The sequence below is a fragment of the Stegostoma tigrinum genome, chromosome 22 (assembly GCF_030684315.1).
Source record: "Stegostoma tigrinum isolate sSteTig4 chromosome 22, sSteTig4.hap1, whole genome shotgun sequence".
NCBI classification, from domain to species: Eukaryota; Metazoa; Chordata; class Chondrichthyes; order Orectolobiformes; family Stegostomatidae; genus Stegostoma; species Stegostoma tigrinum.
This window is the reverse complement of record NC_081375.1, coordinates 23,982,344-24,007,165: the sequence shown is the minus strand read 5'-3', so window position 1 is coordinate 24,007,165 and position 24,822 is coordinate 23,982,344. Positions and strand designations below refer to the sequence as shown.

General features: G+C 39.7%; 1 protein-coding gene across 5 annotated transcripts in view; it reads left to right on the top strand.

Annotated features, from left to right (window-relative positions):
• bahcc1b (BAH domain and coiled-coil containing 1b) overlaps window positions 1–24,822 on the top strand; it is a 318,643-nt gene that overhangs the window by 153,046 nt on the left and 140,775 nt on the right. For all 5 annotated transcript variants that reach the window (XM_048555430.2, XM_048555433.2, XM_059653699.1 and 2 more), the window contains 3 exons: window positions 15,064–15,189; window positions 19,793–21,601; window positions 22,549–22,663. In XM_048555430.2, the coding sequence (XP_048411387.2) occupies window positions 15,064–15,189; window positions 19,793–21,601; window positions 22,549–22,663 (2,050 nt within the window). The remainder of the gene's footprint in view (window positions 1–15,063; window positions 15,190–19,792; window positions 21,602–22,548; window positions 22,664–24,822) is intronic.

The window sequence follows — 24,822 nt, the reverse complement described above, 5'->3', positions numbered from 1 at the left end:
ATTTCCTTGAAAAGTCTATTAACCTTGAGTGGACCCAATGTTTGAACACTTCACCAAGGAGCCATGCGTGAATATATCTACAGAGGTACTCAGTACAACATTAGTGCTTCAAATTTAATAAGGTTAAAAGCTGCACCAAATCAAATGCTGCGATGTGTTTTTTTTCTCCTCCATTTGAAAACCAGTGCTACTAATTAAGGCTTTGTGAGATGAAGTTTGTTTTACCTGATTCTTGAAATCCAACAAAGAAAATCAGGAAAGCATTTTCTTTAAAAATGAGAGCATTCACTGGAAGGAACACCAAACTATTTTGCTAACCAAAGCCACTAACTGAAGGGCACTGCTTAGAGAGAACATGTTGCTCACTGCTCCCAGACTTGACATGAGTCAGAGTTCCTCAGTGGTTTACTAGTTCCATTTGAAATAAGCAACAGACATAAGTTAAACAAAGAAGTACACATGTACATTAAAGGACTAAGCCTCATATGAATAGGCTTATAATTGATTAAAGCACATGGACATCATCCAGGTGTGAGCACAAGTCTCATATTGAAGCTAATTCCAATGCAACATGTGATGGAGTAGAAAGCAAAAGACCAGTGCTGCCTGGAGAAAATTGGAATTAAGGTCAGTTTACTGTGAGGTTCTCTGGAGCTGCATGGGGATTGGTACTGAAAGCAGCTTAGATTCATTAAAATGGTAAAGAGGAGCGACAGTAGTAGATTCGCCAACTTTAGCTACATTTAAGGCATCATTAGATAAGCATATGGACGTACGTGGAATAGTGTAGGTTAGATGGGCTTGAGATCAGTATGACAGGTCGGCACAACATCGAGGGCCGAAGGGCCTGTACTGTGCTGTAATGTTCTGTGTTCTAAAACAGTGATATTCAATGCATAAAACAATGATGGATTAGGTAAGTGAGTTTGTTTCTTAGCTCCCACAAATTAGTTTTTAATTTCAAACTGGCTAACTGACCTTTGTGGAGCAAGGTATTCTTCAAAGGGGAAATGTTATATTTTTCTACTATCATAACTTGGTCCTAGTAAATTCAATAGTTATTTCTAGCTTGTTGAAGATAACAATGTTTTTATCAGATTTTTCCTTTCAAGTGGCAAATAAGAAGTCCAAAGGCAATAGGGCCCATGTAACTGGCAACAAAGTGAGAGTTTCACTGAAAATGTATGAATGGCTTCCAACAAAAGACCTGTGCAAATAATATCTCAGTCACTTGTACAAACTCAGAATTATATGTGCAGTCCTGACTCTCATGTATTCTAAGTCATTAATTGCTTCTAGGAGTATCTTGTGACTTGTCTGCAAATACGATAACTCCACCTCAAACCCAAAACACCAGATCATCCCGAGAGCTGTTGAAGATATGCATCCTGGCACTTTGCTTGACACAAAAATGTTTCTGTTTCAACCTAATGAAATGCTCATTTACACAGAGCTTAGCCCTGTAAATCTCTTGCTCTCTTGACTATGAATGACCAAGACTCTGGCCTTGTCATTGAACACTCCGCAAGCTCTCTGACTCTATATAACCTGTTTTGTATGAAGTAATCACAGTTAGGATCAACATCAAGCCATTTGCATAGAAACTTATTTTAAATACAAGTGTACAAGTGAGATTCGCTCCAAATGGATGGAGGACTGGAGTTATTATGGCGCTTATATGTTGATCTGCGACTCAGTGGTCTGGACTGAATCTGCAACTAAATGATGGAGGCCCCTCTGCACGTTATATTTCATATCATTTTGGGATTGTATTGGGTGTAATATGCCTGTAGCCCAGTGCAAGGCTAACTGAAGACTAACCAGATGAGCCTAACTTTAAATTTTTTTTCTGATATGAAGAGAAAATGAATATTCACCTTCTTTCTCTGCCCCAATCTGTTCCCCACCGCCATCCCTCCTTTCTCTCTTGCTTCCGTGCCCACTTCCTCTTAAACATTCTTTCCTCTGCCCCACAGTCACTCTCCATATGCCCCTCCCACTAGTCTCCTTGATTTGTCCTATCTTTTCGTGCTACTTTCTCTCTGCCATCACCACACCCCTCCCCATCCTACCCTTCCTCATTTTCAGTAGAGCTAGTTTTCTCTCCATAATGCTCAGCGGCTTATATTCTCTCAGCTTCTGAAATGAGCTGAATGTAACATGGCGATCTGTTGTCCCTGTCTCCTGTGCATCCAACAGAACATGCACGTTTTATTCCAATCCTGAGTTCATGTCACTTTATGACTATGGCTGCAGTATTGCTACAACTTGTAAAAACATGGAACTGGCACAAATGGTTAACAGCATTTCCAAAGAAAACATGTTTGTAATACACCCTCAGTTGTAACATGTTATTTGTTCAATTGTTTGAGTGGGTGTGCCACCTCCTTTAAGGAATATTAGAGGGGGATGTTAAAATTGCTGCAAACAGCTGAGATGGTTAAGAGATATTTGAGTCCAAATTAGTCGTGTTTTTCAAAGATAAAAATATATTCTATTTTAACTTGGTACTTAATGGTACAGCTATATCTTTTACAATAATATCTCACCTCTCTAAAGAAAAGAAAGGCCAAAAACATTAGGAAAGCAGTTTCCAGTGTTGCGTTACTCCAGTATTTTCCTGAATATATAATTACTTGTCCAGATGATGAAAATAGTAAGCACTCCCACAGAAAAATAAAATGATTTACTTGGTATCTAGGGAATGGGGATTTTTTTTTCCTTAGACCATTTTTGGTTATCCCTCCTCATTGAACAATTTCAGTTTTTTATGTGGAAACGGAATTGCTGTCCTTTTCTGGAACTTAATGATGAGAACACTTTTTTTAAGGAGGGGATTTCTGCGGTGCCTAGGGAAAAGTGAATTTCTTTCACATGTTCTGGTTAGCACTGGCAATTTCATCAACTTTAGTCATTTATGAGTCAAAGATTCTTGAGAGAAAACTCCAGCCTGAACAAAAGAACATTGAAACAATTATGTATTAGCATAGTATTATAGTGCCCGAGAGGGGGCAAGACGAAGAACAAGTCTCTCACTCTTGTCCTGTTTTTAATTTGGCACAGAGCAGCCCACATAAAGCTATCAATATTTCAAAATTGCTGCATAAATCATATACTTTCAAATTCTGCTGACTTATTATGAATAAATCTCTCCTTCAGTTTGAGTATGAATTTTTAAAATTGCACAATCATGGACACATTTAGCTAGTTACGACATGACACAAATTGGAAACAAATGTGTAAATTCTTTGTTTTAAAGCTTGTCCAGTCAAATTATCCTCCAGCACTAGCACAGAGGCATGTAATTTCATCCAGGATTTTTGTTGTCGTCTGAAGTTTGAAGATCTGCTTCAGGTTCAGTTGCTTCAGTGCCAGCAGTCACCTAATCCTTGTGCCCAGACTTCATGTGTGAGGCAGAGCAGGAGAGCTTACATTTTCCAGGTATGTGCTGGTGGTGCATAACCTCACTGGACACTGGTAAATAACAGAGCCAGGGACCCGGGTTTGATTGCAGCCTCAGGCAGCTGTCTGTGTGGACTTTACACATTCTATCCATTTTTGCGTGGGTTTCCTCCGGTTGCTCCAGGTTCCTCTCACAGTCCAAAGATGTGTAGGTTAGGTGGGCTGGCCAAGGGAAATTGCCCATACTGTCCAGGGATGTGAAGGCTGGATGGATTAACCATGGGAAATGCAGGGTTACAGGGATAGGGTAAAGGGATGGGACTGAGTGGGATACTCTTCAGAGAGTCAGTGGAGTTGATGGGCCGACCGCCTGTTTCCACACTGTAGGGATTCAATGAGGAAGGCTCTTCGCCATCATTTCCTACTTAAAAATGTCCCTCTGAAGTCAAAGCTGCTTGCAACCTCAGAACCAAGTCAGCTGTTCCTTTGCCTAATCTATAATTTGAAGGCTTAACAAGGAGGATAGATAGAGGGAAATCAGTTAATGTGGCATATTTGGATTTTCAGAAGGAATTTGACAAGGTGCCATGTGTTAAGCTGTTTGGTAAGATAAGAGCCCGTGGTGTTAGAGTTAGTATACCAGCATGGACGGAGGAATGGCTAACTCATAGAAGACAGAGTGTTGGTATAAGGGGGTGTTTTCAAGATAATCGCTTGTAATTAGTGAGAAGTTGTAGAGATTGATGCTGGGGCCACAGTTATTTGCAGTTTATATTGACAACTTAGATGAGGAAAGTGAATTGTACCATAGGCAAGTTTGTGGACAACGTAAGAATAGGCAAGAAGGCAAGTGGTGAGGATGTCACAGAGTCTCCAGAAGGATAATAGACAAGTGAAACAAGTGGGAAAAATCTTGGCAGATGAAATATAATGTGAGAAAATGTGAAGTTATGCAATTGGCAAGAAGAATAAAGGAGCTGAATATTATTTAAATGGAGAAAGACAGCGGAAAGCTACAGTGCAGAAGGATTTGTGTGCCCTCATACAGGAATCACAAAATGCTAGCATCCAGGATCTGTATATAATAGGGAAGGCAAGTTGAATGTTGTTCTTATTTCAAAAGGGATGGGGTATAAAAATAGGGATCAGACAAAAGAGGAAATTGCTAGAGAAACCCAGCAGGTGAGGCAGCACCTGTGGAGAGAAAGCAGAGTTAATGTTTTGCGTTCAGTGGACCCTTCACAGCAGAGCAGTCTAATATATATATATATATTATATATATAGACCAAGTTACTAGGCACTTGTCAGCCGAAGCCTGAATATTATCCAAGTGGACACAAACAGATTCAATAGCCTTTTGGAAGAACACTTGTTGAAAAAAAGCCAAACAATTGGCTACTTTTCACTTTCAGTGCATGAATTCCACGTACTCCAGATGCATAAAATGCAGACCTTGTGACAACATAAATGCTGCTGTACTACTGACTATCTTATGTGAAATATGATGGCCCCATTCTGCATGTCTGTCTGCTACCTTCCCGCTTATATCTATTCATCATCTAATAATCTCCTACTTGTGTTAGTATCGAGGGGGAGAAGTGTGAATTTAAAAACACTCTGCACGCTGACCCACAATGTCACCTCCCAGTCCCTTTCTGACACTTGCTCACTTCTTTTAATTTTAACTAATTAAAAAATGTCAATTTAAAGTAAAAATGGTTAACTTTGAACTGAAAGTCATATCGTGAGGGCGAGATTTGACTGAACTTGCAAAAGTCACCCTTCTTTTTGCTAACTGTATAAGAAAAGGATTTTTTATATGTGAAAGTGTTTCTAACAGATGCTCAGGTCCAGATTCTAGGATGTCTAGATCTATTGATGCCCTTAGAGTTCATGAGAAAATTATTAGGAGATTTTAATTTCGCTGTTAGTTGGCTCAGCATGAGAAAATGATCCTTTGAGGATTCTGGTAAATTATTACAATGATATTGAAATTTAAAGAAAGAAGTTTACTGCTTTTTTTTGAATAAGTATTTAATACGAAGTGGCTGTGCTTAAATTGTTTATTTGTATGCTGTGGAACTGCTTTTTCTGAATGCCAACTTATATGGCATTGGTGACTGATACTGTGTTAAGTCTACCATACCATCACTGTGGAAAAGGTACCTCTAGTAGCAACAGATTTGATGAGAACATAATTCAGTTGTCATATAGATCTTGTATGACAATCATATCTCGTCATTTGATTTGGAAACAAGTTGCTGTAATGCAGCGAACAGGATGGTTGTTTTGCCATTGTTAACTTTGATTCTTACCAATATCTACAACATAAAATGAAGATATTTGTTTAAAAAAAGATCAAAATCAGCATCATAGATCACAAAATATAGCTGGTTCAGTTTGGATCTATTAGACGTGCAGTGTGTTCTCAGTCCTATGCTTGAACCTGTTCACATTATTCTGTAAAGACCAGTGATACTGTATCACATTGATCTTAGAATACTGGTACTATGAAATGTGATGTTACTGCATTGACCTGTTAATGCATAATACGAAAATCATACAGTTTGGGTTTAGCCTCTTGGTATATCTTGTATGGTGTAGTGGAATTTTTAGTCCATCATAATTCTTCGGGTCTGAGGTCTACGCTGCAAGGATGAAATGCATTTTTCCTATGTGCAGGTTTGAACAATGTTAGCAACAGTCATTAATTATAGGATTAGCTTGTTAAGTGTTCAATTTTAATTCGATTTCAATACCCATGTGTTTCATGTGATTTTACACCAGTGAAATCATTTTCTGTGTCGCTGTGTTACACTTTGTCTTGAGTTTTCTAATAGCGTTTGTAATGCAATTGAAGAAATCTGCAGAATGTTATAATTTCATCCACACACACAAATATACAGACATTTGTGAAAGTACACAAATACATGTCACAAGTGTGAATGCAGACACTTACACATACTTACACACATTTATGCACACACGTACCGGTATTAGAATGCCATTCTAACACTCAAAATCACACTGAGATTTTAATCGAAAAAGGCCTTTTTCTGACCTGGATGTATCCAGAGATGCTCTTCACACTTGTGTGTCATTATTCATCTGTGCTCGAATTATTTTGACCCCCAAGAGTTAATCTTTGGCTTCCGTAAATCAAAATTCTTGTCTCTTATTCAGGACATGTGCGTTAATCTGCCCGAACTGTAAATGAGTTCCCTAGCACAGCTGCGTTAGTGCTTATTTTGTCACTCCTTGAAAGAGCTCCAGTGTTCAAACATTGTGAGGGTCATGGCTCCAGGGACAGCTGTTACTATTAAAAATGATTTTTTTTATACAGACTTGTTCTCTCTCGCACTCTCCCTGTACGAATACAGAAGTCATTGTTCTCCAGTGTGTTAATGGCTGCCAGTGAGTGCTGGAGCATGCTCTTGGCAGGGCACGTCACAATGGTGTATCATATATTTCCTCTTCACTTTTAAAGCTGTGGTGCTCTCTCATGGGAATAGAGAGACTTAAAAGTGACAAATATGTCAATTATAAGGGAATTGGTGCTAGTAATAGAATTGGTGCAGGCACAATTGGCCGAATGGCCTGTTTCTGTGCCGTTACAGTTCTGTGATTATATAATTTTCTTTTGGTCACTGTCGAATAATGATTAAACCATTGAATGAGAATGCAATCCAATCTGTAATGATTTATCAACAACTGACTTTGCCTCTGTACGATCTGTGGCAGTGGAAGATATTCATCCTAAATATACAGTTTAATCTGAATTTGTGATAGTTCTGATAAGATTTAATGTATTTCCACACCTCTCCTTCCAATTTGATCTGCTGTAATGTAATGGCATTTTAGATGTGCCTTGTTGAACGCATTTATGCAAAATTGTTTCATCATAAGGATTTAATTCAGGGTGTGGAGGAATTCTGTCTCTTTCTCTCTGTCATAACTCACGTTAGTGGTGTTAGATTGAACAGACTAGGGCCAACGTTATAGCAAAAATGGGTTCAACCTAGCAGAAATGAAGAGCGTTGAATGAGAGTTTTATCACTGTCTTCTGTTTCTTTGCCCTGAACAAAGGAAGATACATTCTAATAATTAGAGAAAACAAATGAAACCCAACTGTTTTGTCAAGCTTCTGTGTTGGAAGCATGAAATGAACAGAATCAGTCTTTAAATCAACCACACGACTGTCCACAATCACTAAATTCTTCTATTTGCGTCTAATTTCGATCCTTTCACAAGGGCAGCACAACTAGAATTTTAATACAATAGAGAAACAACTGAGCTGCATTTTCAAGTGTGAAAAAGCTAGAATTGATTAGTCAGCTTTCGAGACCTAACTAAAGTAGGTTATCCCCATCCCCACAGTACCCTATTACACAACAATTTCTCAACCATTATCAACCTTGTGAAAGTGGTTTAAATAAAATCAGTAAGGGTCATTTTTCCACAAAACGTTATGTCACCATCTCACCCACAAGTCTCACCTTTATCACATCCACAACTTGTTCTTAATGTACCTCCAAATTAGTTTTGAAATTACGGTTAATGGGGCATTGACCACGGTTCTGTAGTGAAGTGAATGTCTGATTTGTCTTATGGCAGTTGGAGGTGGTATTTTTACACTGTGCATTGAATGTAGCAGCACAGATGTTTAATGTCCATCCTTCACAATGGGAGTGACTTTCTGCAGGGGAAAGGTGACTCCATGTGGGAGTCAGGCATCTGCAGTTGAAATTTACAGACTGTCATTTGCTTTAGTGGAACCAGTTAAACTTTTAACAACCCTAATTAAAGGAGACAGTTTTAAAACAACAACTACACATTAACTCTTTCAGCATGTGGATGTATTTGCAACGTGTGAATTCCCATTGATTTGGAAACAACTATTCTTAGTATATTTTCATCCCCTTACATCAGCGTTTGGAGTCAGATACCAGGTGAAAAGGAATAAGATTGGTATAGCAAACATTTCAATTCATCATAATGATCATGTGTTTTTTTTCAAAACATGCACAGTTTATAAAAGCATTTACTGAAATGTTTTAATGAAGGGAGAATGAGGTGAATAGGTCTTCATTATGTTGACAATACAAACCGAAGCATAGATCGAAGGTTGTGAATTTTGATGCTTTGAGTCTTACCTGTGTCACTGTTGAGTTCTGATCATCCTTATGCTTTCTGATTAAAACAAAACTGCTTGTGCCAAAGTTATCTGTGTTAGTTCTTGTTTTTTGCTCATGTCTTGTTTTAAAAATGTTGAATTGCTTCAGGGAAATTGCTTCAGGGAACTGTTTAAATAGAATGACGAAAACAGAGAAGAAGTATGTGTAAATGCTAAACAGGGCATCAAAATTAGATATACATTTCCATTGTGGATTATTTATTGCATTGTGTCTTATTGATTGTAGTTCTTACAGGAGTGAAATAAAGTATTCATGTATCAAGTTCTAAGCGATATGCATTATATTGGCATCTCGATGCTATTAATATGTCTTTACCTTCTTTTTATTGAACAAAAGTCAGATTGATGTACTAATGCTGGTTAAATACAGAATCATTTATGTCATCTTGTTTAGCAGTGTCTCTGAACACTTTCTGAATAGATATAAATATCCCAAAATTTCAGGTGTTGAGTTGCCATGATCAAGAGTTTCCTTTATATCTGCAGCTATTGGAATGGGTGGTGTAACTGGAAGACAAAATGTTTACTGCCCCTCTTCTCCAAGACATTGTTAAAAGACATTTGAAAATTAATCTGAAGCTATTAGATAGAATGCAGTTAATTGGAGGATGTACGATAACAGCTAGCCATGTGTAAAATATGCAAGCTCAAGGGTCACTTTATGTGAAGGTCAGTGCAGGAGAGCATCTGCTGATTTTGATATTTCAAGGAGAATGCAAAGGTTGTAATTACTGTAAACATTTGCTTATCTTGTGTGCTGTAACTACTTAATGTTCAACAAAGCTGTCTCACTGCTTATAGCAGTCTTTACTCTTCTCGTTAACATGTTGGATGCTAGACAGCAGTGACTTCAATTTTCTGGGTTTTGCAACAGGCACCTAAGATGCTGGACAGGTTTAGACACATTGGTTCCCAGGGGTGAGAGGTCTAGTCATGATGGTTGACAGTACTGTAACCAAGGAAAATATCTAGAGTAAAGAAAATCCCTTAACGCCTCACTGTGAGTGCTCTGCTTGTCAGGCAAAAAGTACTTTATCACCTGTCAATCTGTCGCTGTTAATTTTTATGAACCCTTTGTGTTGCGCCTGTGTTAGTGTTTCTGCCGTTTCAAACTGAAAATTTACAGTTTTGGTATGAATGGAGATTGGATTAAATGGCTCATTTGCTTGTTGGTCACTAAGGCTAAGTGACTGCTGCACACCATAGAACAGTAGATATCACATCAATATGGGCCAAACTACACATTGATCCGGGTGAAAGGGTTCAACACAGAAACTAATAGATGCAGGAATATGGCATTTTGATGAGCCTGCTCTGACATTTATTAGGATTGCAGCTGATCCTCTATCACAATGTAATGTCCCTGCTTTTTCCCCATACCACTTGAAGCATTTAAAATCTAGAAAGTATCAATCTCATGAATATATTCAGTGACTTGGTCTCCACAGCCCTCTGTGGTAGAGAACTCCACGGGTTCACTACCCTTTGCGTGAAGAAATATTTCCTCATCTCCATCCTACATGCTCTACCCAGTATCTTGAGATTGGTTCTGGACTCTGCAGCCAGGGAAAACATCCTCCCTGCATATAATCGCTCCAGCCTGTTAGAATTTTATATGTTTCAATTGTCCAAATTAATAATAAAATCAGTAAAATACTCATGGATGTTTACAGTGATAATGGGAACTGCAGATGCTGGAGAATCCAAGATAATAAAATGTGAGGCTGGATGAACACAGCAGGCCCAGCAGCATCCCAGGAGCACAAAAACTGACGTTTCGGGCCTGGCCCGAAACCCAGGTCCAGGCCCGAAACGTCAGCTTTTGTGCTCCTGGGATGCTGCTGGGCCTGCTGTGTTCATCCAGCTTCACATTTTATTATCATGGATGTTTACAGCACAGAAGGACGCCATTTGGCCCATCATGTCTGCACCAGTCATCAAGGATCTGACTACACTAATCCTATTTTCCAGCTCTTGATGCATAGCCCTGGAGGCTATTGCAATACAAGTGAATTTCTAAACACTGTTTAAATGTTACGAGAGTTTCTGACTCAACCACCCTTTCGTGCAGTAAGTTCCAGACTCCCACCATTTTCTGAGTTTAAAAAAACTTTCCTCATCTCTGCTCTTAGCTTTCTATCTGTTAGTTTATATGCTCTTACAATTGAATTTGTTAAAAATAAGTCCTTATCTTGGAGAATAAAACATAGAACAACTGTGAGAACAAGGCTGATTATTGTAAATTTGGAATCAATCCAGATGAAAATGAAACCCTGCATTAGGTGGTCATACAAATTATCAGGAGCCTGAGTGAGGTGAATGGCCAATAAAATAGAGTGACCATGATCTTAATAAGCGATCATAAACAACATTTCTGCTGGACTTTTAAAAAAGCAAAACCTAAATTTGAACCTATGTGGGCTGCACAGCCTTTTTGCATTATAATCATTTTTTAGTTCTGTCCAACTGAGTAATGTTGCTGGCATTTCAAACTGCACTGGCTCAGGATTTTGAAAAGTGCAACATTTCGACTGAACCATCTTGATTGTGATGCAGCAAAGGACAGGAAATTCCAAACGCAAGTACTTGCTAAGGGAGACAGGAAATCTTATTTCAATAATTTCCTCAAATTCCTTATTAATAAAATTTTATTCGAGCAGTCATTTATGAAAATGAACTCAGAATTTAACCATTTTGCATAGCTGTTCCCAATGCGGATAACGTCACTGAAAGGAGCTTCCTGTCCACTCATACATTACTAACCTTTCTCCCAACCCCATGACAGTGATATACAAATTCTAATTTCCATGAGCATGGATGAACTCCAAGCAATTTGGATGAATTGAATTGAACCTAGGTGTGAGTTTAACTATACGTTCTAGGAGGGGTCAAATGAAAATGTTTACTGTGAGGATAGAAGTGGGGTTTAGGACAGAGAATCCAGAATAATTATGTTCGAGGTAGTCTATTGAGAGAATTGAAAGGCTGTTGAAGGAAAGATTAATAAGGAGGAGGAAAGTAATATGAACCAATAGGAATGGATCAGGATTACAGTGTGTAGAGACACTAATTAAAATAGGGGCATTTGATATTATAGTCTTTATTGAAACCTTGTTCCGTCTAGGGTGGGTTTCTTAATGAAATATATATGGTTATTAAAGTTTTTAGGAGAGATACCAAAGGAAGAAAAGGATTGGTCCTTGTTAATGACTGACCTGCTTCATGCAATTGCGTCGAAAGAAAAGGTTTGAAAGAATTGCTGTCCTGAGGTAGGGTCTGTCTGGCTCAGGTTAAGAATTAATAAAAGAATGTGTTGCCATATGCAGAATACATTATAGACCACTGAAAATTAGGAAATAAATCTAGCATGTGATTTGTAACCAATTTAAGGTTATTTGCAGCAGGAGCTGAGAATGGACAAAGTTTGTGACAAAATGAGGAGGTCTTCTTAGAATTGCAAAAAAAAAGGCTACAGTGTCTGGTTCTAGTTAATAATGGGGGACAAGTAGGGGACCTGAAGTTATGAGAACTTAGTTTATGGCCAGTTTGTGAACTGAGTTCACAATGGAAATGAAAATAAACAAAGGACAGTTGAACCTAAGAGTGTTGCTCTAGCAATTAGATAAATTCAGTCGGCTAAAAGAGGTCAAAATTTGGATTAATTGGTTAGAAAAAAGTGGTAGTTTAAGCATTGGAGACAGTCAAATATGAGATGGATGGAAACACAGATGGCCATTTAAGATCATGGTATCTAAATGATTGAATAGAATGCTGCCCAAGGGGATTTGGGAGATAAGTTGAACAACAAGTGGAGGTGAAGTCAGAGGACTTGACAGTTTGTCCAAAGAATGACATGATGTAAGGCAGGAGTAGGTCACAAAGTTAGAGAGATGGAAAATCACAGAAATTTAAGATGAGAGGATGAGAGCTTTAAATTGAGGCATTAAGTTACTGGAAATTATTATAATCAGGGAATTGGCATTTTAAGAAAAAACTTCACAGGATCTGGGTGTCACTGGTCAGATCAGCATTTCATTACCTATCCCTAAGTGCACCTGAACAGGTACTGGTGAGCTGCCTTGTTGAATCATTGTACTCTATGTATTGGTGAACCCACAGTGTTGTTACGGAGGCACTTTCAGGGTTTGACCTGGCAACAGTGGAGGGATGGTGATATATTTCCAAGTCAGGATGGGTATGTGTCTTAGACAGAACCTTGCAGTGGTGTGCCAGCTGCCCTTGGGCTTCCAGAAGTTAGAGGTCTTGTGTTTGGAAGCTTCAATTGAAGAAATCTTGGTGAGTTCCTACAATGCAATGTGTAGATGGCACGCACTGCTGCCTCTGTGTGGCCATGGCGAAGTTGGTGTATGGGGTACCAATCAAAAAGGCTACTTTGTCCTGGATGATGTTGAGGTTCTCGAGTGTTGTTGGAACCGCACCAATCCAGCCAAGTGGGGAGTATTCTATCACATGACCTACTGTGACTTGAAGTTGGTGGAAAGGCTTGGGGAGACAGCAGGTAAATTAATTGCTTTCAGTGCTGCTTCTGCTATTGACCAATTATTGCACTGTCCACTTCTGTTCACACTTGATATCAGCAGTACATTTTGGGAAAGCTAATAATATGGATCTGTCCCCGTAGCCCTGTGTCTACATCTCACTTAAATACGGGGGGCAGCCCAGGGGCATGTAGGCAAAACTCTCTGTAGAGGTGTGGTGTTTGGGAAGCAGAAGGAAAGGAGAACATCTCAAAGAATTTTAGGTGCTGGGACCCAATTAGAAGACTGCATGCCCCATTTTCCATTGCTTCCATGACACTCAGTTTCAAGTGATATAATGGAGTGATATATAGAGTTCATCATGAAGGATAAAATTAATGAATATTTATACAAGAGTGGGCAAATTGGCGGCAGTCTCAGAGGACTTGCAAAGGGCAAGCTGTGCTAAATTACCTTAGTAGAACTTTAGAAAAAAAACAAAGAATTATAAGGTAAAGGAATGCATTAGATGTTATGTTGAAAATAATTCGAAGGGAATTTGGCAAGAGAACACATGCACCCCTAGAGACCCAGCAAGAGTCTAACTTTGCCTCTTTCTGGGAACATTGGCCAAACCATTTGCCAATCAGGCAGGTGAGCTGCATTTGGAATCTGGACCTTACAGGTGGCACTCTCACCCATTGAAAGTGGCAGTCCAATTTTCCTCCACAGCACCGCTAGACATGGTGTGACCACAGCTCAACAGCAGACACCAGGGTCCCAGGTCACAGTCGAGCAAGGTTTGGAGGGGAGAGGGAATTTCAGGTGCTGGCAGCTTGTGGGCAGAGGGCTACAGGGGGAGCAGCAACAAGGGCAAGGTGGTGGTGCCTTTCACTTGCATCCCATGTTTCCAACGTGCAATCCCTTGGTTAGGCGTTTGGTAAAGGAAGCTCTGCCCTCCTGGAAATGACAAGTAGGTGTGAGGTTTTTATGCTGTGCATCCCACGGGATAAGAGCATCCTCTGCAGCTGGGCTAATCCCAGTGGCAGCATGATGAGGTCCTTCGATGGTTAGTGGTTGGTCAGTTAAGGGTCTCCATTGGCACACAGGGCAGGAGGTTCACTATGGGCCTTCCCAACCAGAACTTAATTTTGGCGGCAGTAGGGCTCAGTTACCGCACCTTCCTGTTTATTTAAATGCCCTTCCACCCTCAGGCTCACCACCAGAGACAGTAGAAGATTCCAGCCGTGAAACTAGTTAAAGAAAGGAAGGCAGATGCTTTATGAAGGTATACTGATATATGGATAGAGAGAAAAAACAGCCACAGATTTTCAAACCAATATGAAGTGGTCTGTGATGAGTTCAAAAGATTCTGTTTATGTAGCATAATTTACAAGGAAAATCGGTTAATTATTTGAAAATGAATTTGCAATAGAAATACAAAGGGAATAGATTGGAGTCAATGCCTCCAATGAAAGAGCTAGAACTAGTACAGGTGCTCTGGCTGAATGGCCTTCTGTCTGTAATTTTAATGAATTTTGTCAACAAAGATAAGAACAGATTGTAATAAACTGAGGATTTTTAGCTTGCCCTGAATTATAATTTATTGTTAGTCGCCATTCAGTAGTATTCCGAGAGGCTGAGAAGTGACCTTTTCGATAAATCATCTCCAGTTGAACTGAGTCTCGAAGTGAAGGGCAACATGCCAGACTCCTCTGTGAAAGTACAGTAGTTGAATCAGTTTTATCAGTCATAAATAAAGTACAGGGAATGTGGAGATTCTATCTTTTGTTATTCTTTTTCATCATACACAGAAGCCCTGAAACCTCAGTGGTTTCTTTTTCATGGTCTGTTTGCAATTACAAGACATTTGTTTGAAAACCACTTTATTGCTTGGACTATGATAACTGAAGTATAGTCTAAAAGGAAATACGCTTGCGCACTCTTAAGAAACTGTGCTATTCAACCCTTACCTTATATTTTCTTCAGTCCCAGGATATTCCAGGTTTTCAAGCAGTTTGGCCTCCACTTTCCTCCCTATGAGCCACCTGGATCACCACAGTAACAGCAACAATGTACTTTACGGCCAGCACAGGTTCTACGATACACAAAAAGGTTAGTAAAGTATCTGGACAAGTATATGAATTTTAGATTTACTTCATATTATAGCAATGACAATAATAACATCAAGCTTTAATTATACTTTATTTCAATTTTACAGAAATCAACTCTTTTATCTATTGCAATTATGATGAATTATTTGGGTCATGGAATATAGTGTCTATCACTGTTAACCAGTCATGAGCCTAATTTTAGTCTGCAGTGCAGTACTTTGTTTTAATCAGAAATATTTAGCGTAAATATTATTGCTGCGTATGTTTACTAAATAGAACTATTTCATCGGCTTCTATCTGCGACCTTGCATTTTACTATTTATTTCAAGTGAAATCCAAGAAGTATTGGAAAGAAAATATGTAGTAAACATTGAAATTAAAGTTTAATCATCATATGTAGATTCATGATGTCCAACATATGGTGCGCAAGCTGAAATCAAGCTGGTGAACGTTTGTGCAAGGCTTTTAGCTAAATGTTATCCTGGTTGTTGTTGTTGTCTTGGTGAGGTATTTTGAACTCCCCATTAAGAGAGCATCTCTATTACCTTAATCAGTACTAAATGCCATTGATATGCATTACAATTTAATGCTGAGTGCCTCTGAAACACTCCAGGCTTTTCCCTCCATCACTTACCACTCTGAGAGGTGATTCATTCAAAAGCCCCCTCTAGAATTGTCAGCTCATAGCAACCTAGCTAAATAACCATTCTTGACATACATCGCTGGATGGTGGCAGGTTAGTAAGCACTTTACTTTAGAGGGATGCTTGGCATTGCAACCATACGCAATGCCCAGTTTTCTTCACACCAGAAGTTGTATTCTCTTCTTATGTAGAAACACCAAATCATAAGTGAATATTGAGTTTGGATCATTTCTTCTTCCTAGCTCAGGGTTGCCTATGCAACTTCATTATCACTCAGACTGAAAATAATGCAGAGCAGAGTAAAACCTGTTCAGTTCTGGTTGCTACACCATAGGAAGAATGTGGAAGGATTGCAGAAGAAGTTTACCACAATGTTGCTTGGATTGGAGTGTGTCAGCTATAAGGAGAGGTTGGAGAAATTTGCATTGTTTTTGGCAGAGCATCGAAGGCTGAGGGATGTCCTAATACAAATATGTAAATTTAAGAAAGGCATGGATAGGGTGGATAGTTAGAGGGTAAAAATGTCAAATACTTGGAAGCACTGTTTTGAAGTGAGAGCAGTAAAGTTTAAAGGAGATGTGTGAGGCAGTTTTTTTTATACAGTAGGGTGGTAGGTGAATACGCTGTCAGGGAAGTGGTAGAAGCAAATACGATATTACTCTTTGGACAGACACATGAACTGGCAGAGAATAGATGGATTCAGACCATGTGCAGGCAAATTTAATTTAGAATGGCATCATGGTTGGCACAGATATAGTGGGCCAAAGGGCCTGTTCCTGTGCAACACTGTTCTGTGTTCTTCCTAAACTGTACAATTGTCATGAACAGAACACGGTAGTTGAGAATCAATTGTTATTTGAAAGTTATTTGCATTTGAGAAATTTAAATTTTCCAGTATTTCAATCTAAGCAATGTAAATAAAACAGCATTGCAGGTTCTTTGTGCATAAAATTCAAATAAACAGGTTATTCAAATGAAGTGACTCCATGTGAACAACGGACTGTCCCAATGAAGTCATTAGGCAAAGCCAAATGAATAAATTTCCTGATCTGCATTAGACTGGCATCATGGCAGAAAGATGTCAAACCTTATTTGTGAGACCACAAAGGATTGAAAATGTTCACAAGTCTCTGCGCTTCCAGTAAAATAAAGATTTTCATTGTGGTTATTATCCACTTCATGGACTATAAATGGCACAGAGCAAACACAAAGACACAAAACAATAAACTGAAATAAGATAGGAGAGAGGCAAAGCACAGAGGAGAGCAAAAGAGGAAGCAAGAGACCAAGATAGAGAGAAAGGGAGATCCATAAGGGAAAGTTTATTTTGAAACAAATGTATTAATGAGTGATAGACATAACATCTTTCACAATGAGAATGAGTTTGTGCCTGTGATAATTTCCCTTTAACCATGTCATTAGAATATTTAGAATCATTCAGTACAAGGGGAGGGAATTCAGCCCTTTTGCCTGAACCTGATGTTAGAAGACATCCACTGAATCTCACTCCTGTTCTTTTCCTATTGCCCTGGGTTTTTTCCCATTTCGCATATTTTCGCATTCACTTATGAATTGTACCATTGAATCTGCTTCCACAGCCCTTTCAGGAGATGTATTACATTACTTAAGTCAATAAAATCAAAACGAAAGCTCCTCATCTCCTCAATTTTTGTCAGTTACCTTAAAATTGTTGTCTTTTGATTACCAACTAACGTGCCAGTGAAAGCAAATTTCCTCCCCACATACCCCAACCTAATACTCTTTAAAAAAAACTTCCTTTAAAACAAACCCAGCTTCTCTGGTGCTCCACAATAAATAGAATTCCTTTTTGGAGCAAGAGAATTAAAACTGGTTGTTCTGTCATATGTGGGGAGGGCAGATTGTCTCTTGCCTGTTGTATTCTGTTGTAATTGTGTGAACAAAATTTATTCTGGCCCTGAAGTTGAAAAGGTTTATCATATTAGAAATCTCAGGCACTTTGTTGGCATTGGGCAGAATCCAGTTGATCAAATTCTCTGATGAAGGGTCTAGGCCCGAAACGTCAGCTTTTGTGCTCCTGAGATGCTGCTGGGCCTGCTGTGTTCATCCAGCCTCACATTTTATTATCTTGGATTCTCCAGCATCTGCAGTTCCCGCTATCTCTGATCAAATTCTCTGCTGTGTGCTCTGATTTGATTTGCATGCTTCAAGAACAGAACACAACAGAGTTTTAGATACATTTCCGTGTAGTCATCTAATAATTCTGATGGGGCAGCACGGTGGCTCAGTGGTTAGCACTGATGCCTCACAGTGCCAGGGAACCACATTTGATTCCACCCTCAGGCAACTGTCTGTGTGGAGTTTGCACATTCTCCCTGAGCCTGTGTGGGTTTCCTCCAGGTGCTCCAGTTTCCTCCCACATCCCAGAGATGTGCAGGTTAGGTAAAGTGGCCAGGCTAAGTTGTCCGTAGTGTTCAGTGATGTGCAGACTAGGTGGACTAGCCATAGGAAGTGCGAGTTATGGGGATAGAGTATGGGGGTATCCCTGGGAGGGTTGCACTTCGCAGTGTTGGTATGGACATGATGGACTGAATGGCCTGCTTTCCCCACTGTAGGGATTCTGTGAATTCCCATTACAATGTTGATTCATTTTTCTCACCCCTGCTTTAAGATCTTTTATTATAATCATGTGCAGTCTTATAACACTAAAAACTCCTGTCTGTATAGCTCCCTTAACACAGCAGAACTTTTGTCTCACCAGGAGTGTTATCAAAAAAACTGTGACAGTAAATCAGAAATAAGAGCCAAATCCTTAACCAAAATGGTTTCAAGGAATGCCTTAAAAGAGGAGAGGTAAAGGACAGAGATATTTAGCGATGTAGTCCAGAGCCTGAGGCCTAGGAAGCTGAAGAGTCAACCGTCAATGATTAAAACTGACAATATGCAAAACAAACTGATGGCAGAAGTCTTGGCTGATTCTAGAACATGGGGATGTTCTTAAGGTTAGGAGAGCCAAAGCCAAAGTGGAAATTTGGAATAAAGGTTCTAGAACAGATCCTTCCCCATTCAGGATCAAATGCTCGTGACTATAAGAAGAAAGCGCAGAAGTAGGCCATTTGACCCATCAAAACCTTGGCTGGGTGGCTGCCTGTAGCTGCCTTGCTGTCTCAGATTAGGGAAAGATCAGTTCAGCTAGGCCTCCTGCTCTTGTTGGGATAAAAGCAAAGTAATGCAGCTATTGGAGCTTTAAAATGGAAACAGAAAATGCTAGAGAAACTTGGCAAGCCTGGCAGTATCTGTGGAGAGAGAAACACTGCTAGCATTTCATTATGAATCTTCTTCAGAACTCTTCTGAATGCAGGTCATATCAGATTGGAAATGTTAACTTGTTTCTCTCTCTCCACAGATGCTACTGGACCTACTGAGTTTCTCCAGAACTATCTGCTCTTGCTGTAGTTTTAAGTGTTTAGTTCCATTAAAATCAACTTTAGGTTTGCCTGTGATACATTCCATGGTTTAATGGCTACTGAATTTAAAAAATTTCACAAGTAGACCCTTGATTCAGGACCTTGCTCATTAGGAGCGTGTTTTAGGAAATAGCAGGTATGCTTTCCATGATGTAGCTGCCCATTGAAAGTAAAACCTTTTGAGTGTATCCTCAGGATTTACCTGTATGTGCCAGAAGAAGGTATTCAGGAGTCCATCTGGGTGAGATGCTACATGGTTACTGATGTTTTTGAATCATCCTACAGCACAGAAGTCTGTGCCTTCAGGAGAGAAGGGGAAAAAAGAAAAATGATAGAAAACTTTCAGGCAAAATATATTACACATATCTTAAAAAGAAATCACCATATAACCCACAGTTCTACACCATCATAAGTAAAGCAGCAGGTGAGCAACAATAGAAAGCAGAAAGAAGTGGCATTATTTAGAACGATATGTTATGTTGCCCTGATCTTATGAGGTCTTCCTCAATTTGCAGATGGTTTCTATCTGAGGAATTTACCTGGACAGCCGACTCTGCTCTCAACCAATCATAGTTTTCCTTCGATTTCCCGAGCCGCACCCAGCCATCCCATTGGTTCCTGCAGCCGAGACAGAGAGATGAGCCACTCCCATAAAACGATCAAGGAAACTGAGAGACTTCTAACCTCAAAGGAACCTAATAAAGAAAGGATGAGTAAAAATGATGCCAATTCATTGAGCAGTCAAAGGACACACAAGGAGAGACATTCAGAAGATGATGGAAAAGACAGGCATAAAATTGTGCTGCCTCTGATGCCAGATGTCAGATGCAAAGAAGACATAACAAATATGCATAATAGCATGTGTGAGAACAGAAATAAACACTTCAATAGCTGTTTAACAAACTCCAAAGTTATGAATGGAGATTCCAATAAGACTTTATTAGCAAGCTGCACTAATATTGGTGGGATTTTACCGAGGCAAATGGACATCCATACCCCAGGCAGGTGTACCAAAGAGAGCTTAAGGTTTGAGAGGGATTTCAGAGAAAACGGCCCATCTGGTCCAGTGCACGTCGAGTGCTCAGATAGTTGGCAAACTGCACACCATTCTGTTGCATACTCTGTTCCTTCTTCCCTGTCCAACATTCCTTCATCATCTAGCACAGCCGCTGGAACATTCCCCTGTTTGCAGGTTCATTCCAACTTAGACCTTTTTTACCCTACTCAAGATAAGGCCAGCAGGGAGCTTAAGGTCACTGGGCCTACGTACGTGCCTTCAGTGGGACACTTTGGTGACAAAAGCCAACCGTTTCAAGTCACTGCAGAAAATTGCAAGGTTAACCGAAATATGGGGAAGGAGAAGACACACGACAAAAGCACAGAGAGGTCTGACGTTGGGACCGTTCCTAATTCGCACACATCTCTGAAGCTAGATAGTAAAGGAATGGACTGGCCCCACAATTCAGCCATAAAATCCAAACAACAGTGCGTTAGCAGCACTGGTGCACAGATGGTGATGCCCTTCACACCTCAGGCAGCCAAGGGCCCCTCAGGGAAAGGTAGCACTTACGTTATGCCACAGTCTCAGGATTGTTTCTGTTCGAAGGAGCTGGAGACATGCTGTGCCAAACTTACTCACTCCAGTTACACACTGGACCGGGAGCATGGCAGTGATACACATGAAAAAGCTTCAAAAGATTCACAGGGGCAGAAAGTGGCCAGGATACGGCACCAGCACCATAAGCTTCCCGAGGTGGAGCACATAGGAACTGGTTCAGAGATGAAGAGAAGACCACCGGAGCTCAGTTGTATGAGCTACAATGGATCTCACATACCATCATGGCAGAGTCCTCAGATTCCTATGGGGGAAGACAGGAAAAGTTCCTACCTTGACCCTTTCAGTTCAAGTTTACAGCAGGCAGCAATGTTGTCACAAGGATCTGTGCTCAATCAAGACATGTTAGGTCAAACTGATGAAGTCTCAGCCATGAAGAGTCTGCTAAAGTACAGCAGCTCATTTCCTCCAGGTGCACAGGCATTGATCGTTGGGCAGAAGACCCCTTTCGGAGGCCTGGGAAACATCCGGGCCAGCTGCGTCCATCAGGAGATCAAATTCCAAAGTGGGAAGTCAAACCTCGACTTGGAGCGCCCAGACTGTGCCAAAGGGAGGGAAACTGAGTCATCTCAGGGTGACGGTGAGGTACGGCAGCCTCCAGTTGGGATCGCAGTGGCTGTTGCAAGACAAAAAGACAACCAGAACAAGCATGACCTGCCTTGTGGTACTGAGTCCAACAGACCACACAGACATCTTCCTGGCTTAAAAGGTGAGATACTGCTATGTATCCAAACAAACGGTCAACTAGCATTTCCGTTAACAACCATAATTGATTTCTAAAATTATTTTCATAAATCTTATCATTATTATCTCTTGGAACACCAATGAGAGCAAGACAGAATGACCTCCATTCCTGGTGCACATCACGGGGAATATTCTCAATGCGGTGTTATCACCACATGTAATGGCCACTGTCTTTAATTCCCAGAACAGTTATATATTCGAGGTGTAAGTTACTTAAGTTGGTCTTATGTTGGCTGCTTCAGCTTCATACAGAATTGTTTGTTACTCAGACTGAAGTGTTTCAACTGCAGTCATGAAAGCTTGACATTATTGAATTACAGCTCCCAATAGCTAGTCATGTACATTAATGTTAATAGTTTGGGATAGCTGTCCTTACTTCCAGTTTCAAAGTAACTTGTGATGAGTTGTGCTAAAATTGACCCTCACGTTCTCAAAACCCAGAAAAATTGTGACATGCCTGTTTCACAGTGACCTAATATAATTGTGGAATGCCACAATTAACAGTAGAAGTATACACAACCAGTTGAAAATCCCTTGAACATATATTTCATTTACTGTGCCATGTAAGCATTTGATCCAGTTAAAAAACTAAATGTGGAGATTGAAATTTTCTCTTTGAAAGTTTATGAATGAAGTAGCCCCTTAAACATCTAAAAATTGATACTTTTTCATAAGGCATATGTGTTTTTTTTCCTTGTGAATTTTATGCAGTCATCAATTACAATACACATTAACTGTCAGGAAATAGAAGCAACATACATTGAATATCTTTCTTTGACAATTCAAAGGGTTTATTTTGATGAGAACATGCTTTGTCTGGAATTCATATTAAAACTGTACCACTGCAACAGAGTTAGTCTGGATTTTCCTTTGGGACTGGTTAGCTGAAAATGTTAACTTCACTTTTAACAGGATCATCGCGCTCCACCTATATCATTGACCTTGAAGCAGAGGAAGAAAACAATCATTTTCGTGAGGAAAGAATGGGACTGTCTCATTTAGACAGGGAAAGGGATCACCTACTTCGGTAAGGTCTTACATAGCATAACACAGCACAAAATGAACATGTCTATCTTTGTTGAACAACTTTCTATTGTCCACACCCAAAACTTTAGCCTAAATGATCAAAAAGGGTGATCACGAGCTTTATTGAAGCGAGTAATATGACTTCCATCTTTCAAAATTCTATTAATTATTGCAACGTTGTCTGCAAATTGGAATGTTTCAAATGTAACCCTACTGTTCAAGAAAGGACTGAGAGAGAGAACAGGGAACTGCAAACCTGTTAGCCTGATGCCAGTAGTAGAGGAAGTACTAGAAATTAATGTCAAGGATAACTGATTATTTAGTACATATTTGTCTTACTGAGCAGAGTCAGCATCAATTTCAGAGAAATTGTGTTTAACAAAACTGATAAGAGTTTGTTTAAGAAAATTAATAACTTAGTAATAAGGAGGGACAAGTGAATGTAGTATATTTGAATAACGTCCTGCATAGGAGCTAAATAAACAAAAATAAAGTACTTGGAATTGGGGGTAATATCCTGGCAGGGATTGAGGAGTTGTTAACATGCAGAAAGCAGAGAGTAGGAATAAATGTGCCACCCTCAGGTTGTCAGGCTGTGACCAGTGAGCACTGCGAGGATTGGACTCCAGTATTTGTGTCAATGATTTGTTAGTGGGAGCTAATTAAGGCATTCCAAAATTTTCAAATAAAACCAAAATTGATGGAAATGTGACTTGTGAGGATGATGCACAATAGCTTCAAGGGATTTAGACAGGCTGAGTGAATGGACAAGAACCAGGCTGAATTAAGTTAGTGTGAACAAGTGTTAGATTATCCATCTTGGTATGAAGAATGATGGTACAGATCATTTCTTAAATGTTGAGAGATTGGAAAATGTGCAAAGGGACCCAAGTGTCTTTGTTTATAAGTCACTGAAAGCTAACATGCAGAAACAGCAAACATTTTGGAATGCTAACAGCCTTTATTGCAAGTGGATTTGAGTACAGGAAGGAAGAAATCTTACTTCAGTTGTACAGAACACTGTTTAGACCACACCTGGAGTATTATTGTACTTCTGATCTCCTTGCCTAGGAAAGGATATAGGCAGTGCAATGAAGATTCTTTAAACTGATTCTAAGGACGTAGGACTGACCTATGAGGAGACCTTCAGGAAACTGGGCCTGTATTCTCTGGAGTTGAGAAGAATATAATGTGTTTTCCTAGAAACTTGGAAATGTATCACAGTTCTTTCAATGTCGCTGGGTCAAAATTCTGAAACTTCCTCCTTGTATTCATTAGAGTTTAGAAGGTTGAGGGGAGATCTAATAGAAACTTACAAGATAATGTATGGCTTAGAACGGGTGGACGCTGGGAAGTTGTTTCCGTTAGGCGGGGAGACTAGGACCCGTGGGTACAGCCTTAGAATTAGAGGGGGTAAATTTAAAACAGAAATGAGGAGACATTTCTTCAGCCAGAGAGAGGTGGGCTTGTGGAATTCATTGCCACGGAGTGCAGTGGAGGCTGGGATGTTAAATGTCTTCAAGGCGGAGATTGATAAATTCTTGATCTCACAAGGAATTAAGAGCTATGGGGAGAGTGCAGGGAAGTGGAGTTGAAATGCCCATCAGCCATGATTAAATGGCAGAGTGGACTCGATGGGCTGAATAGCCTTACTTCCACTCCTATGTCTTATGGTCTTATGGACAGCAGTGTGGGTGTGCATAAAGCAAATGGGCTGCAGTAGTTCAAGAAGACAGCTCACCATCAGCTTGTCAAGTGCAAATAAGGAATGGGCAATAAATGCTGGCCCAGTCGGTGATGCCCACATACCCTGAATGAGTAATAAAAAGAGTATCTTTTAAAAAATACATCTAACTTACAAAAATGAAGATTACATTTTTCCACATTTTGTCTGTTTGATGCCTCTGAGAGCAGGGTTTAGATCTAAAGAATGAAGAGCATTAAAATGATGTCCCACAGAAAATACATGCTGGGTTCAGAGTCCAAATAACAAACATTGTTTCGAATATCATTATCACTGGCACATATTGTCTTTCCCGAGTTGCTCTTGAGAAGATGATGGTGAGCTTTTTCCTTGCACCGTGTAAGCCCAAGCAATGAAAGTTCTCCTTCTGTGACAGAGAGGATCAAATTGTTACTAACACCAAATATTTTTGTTGA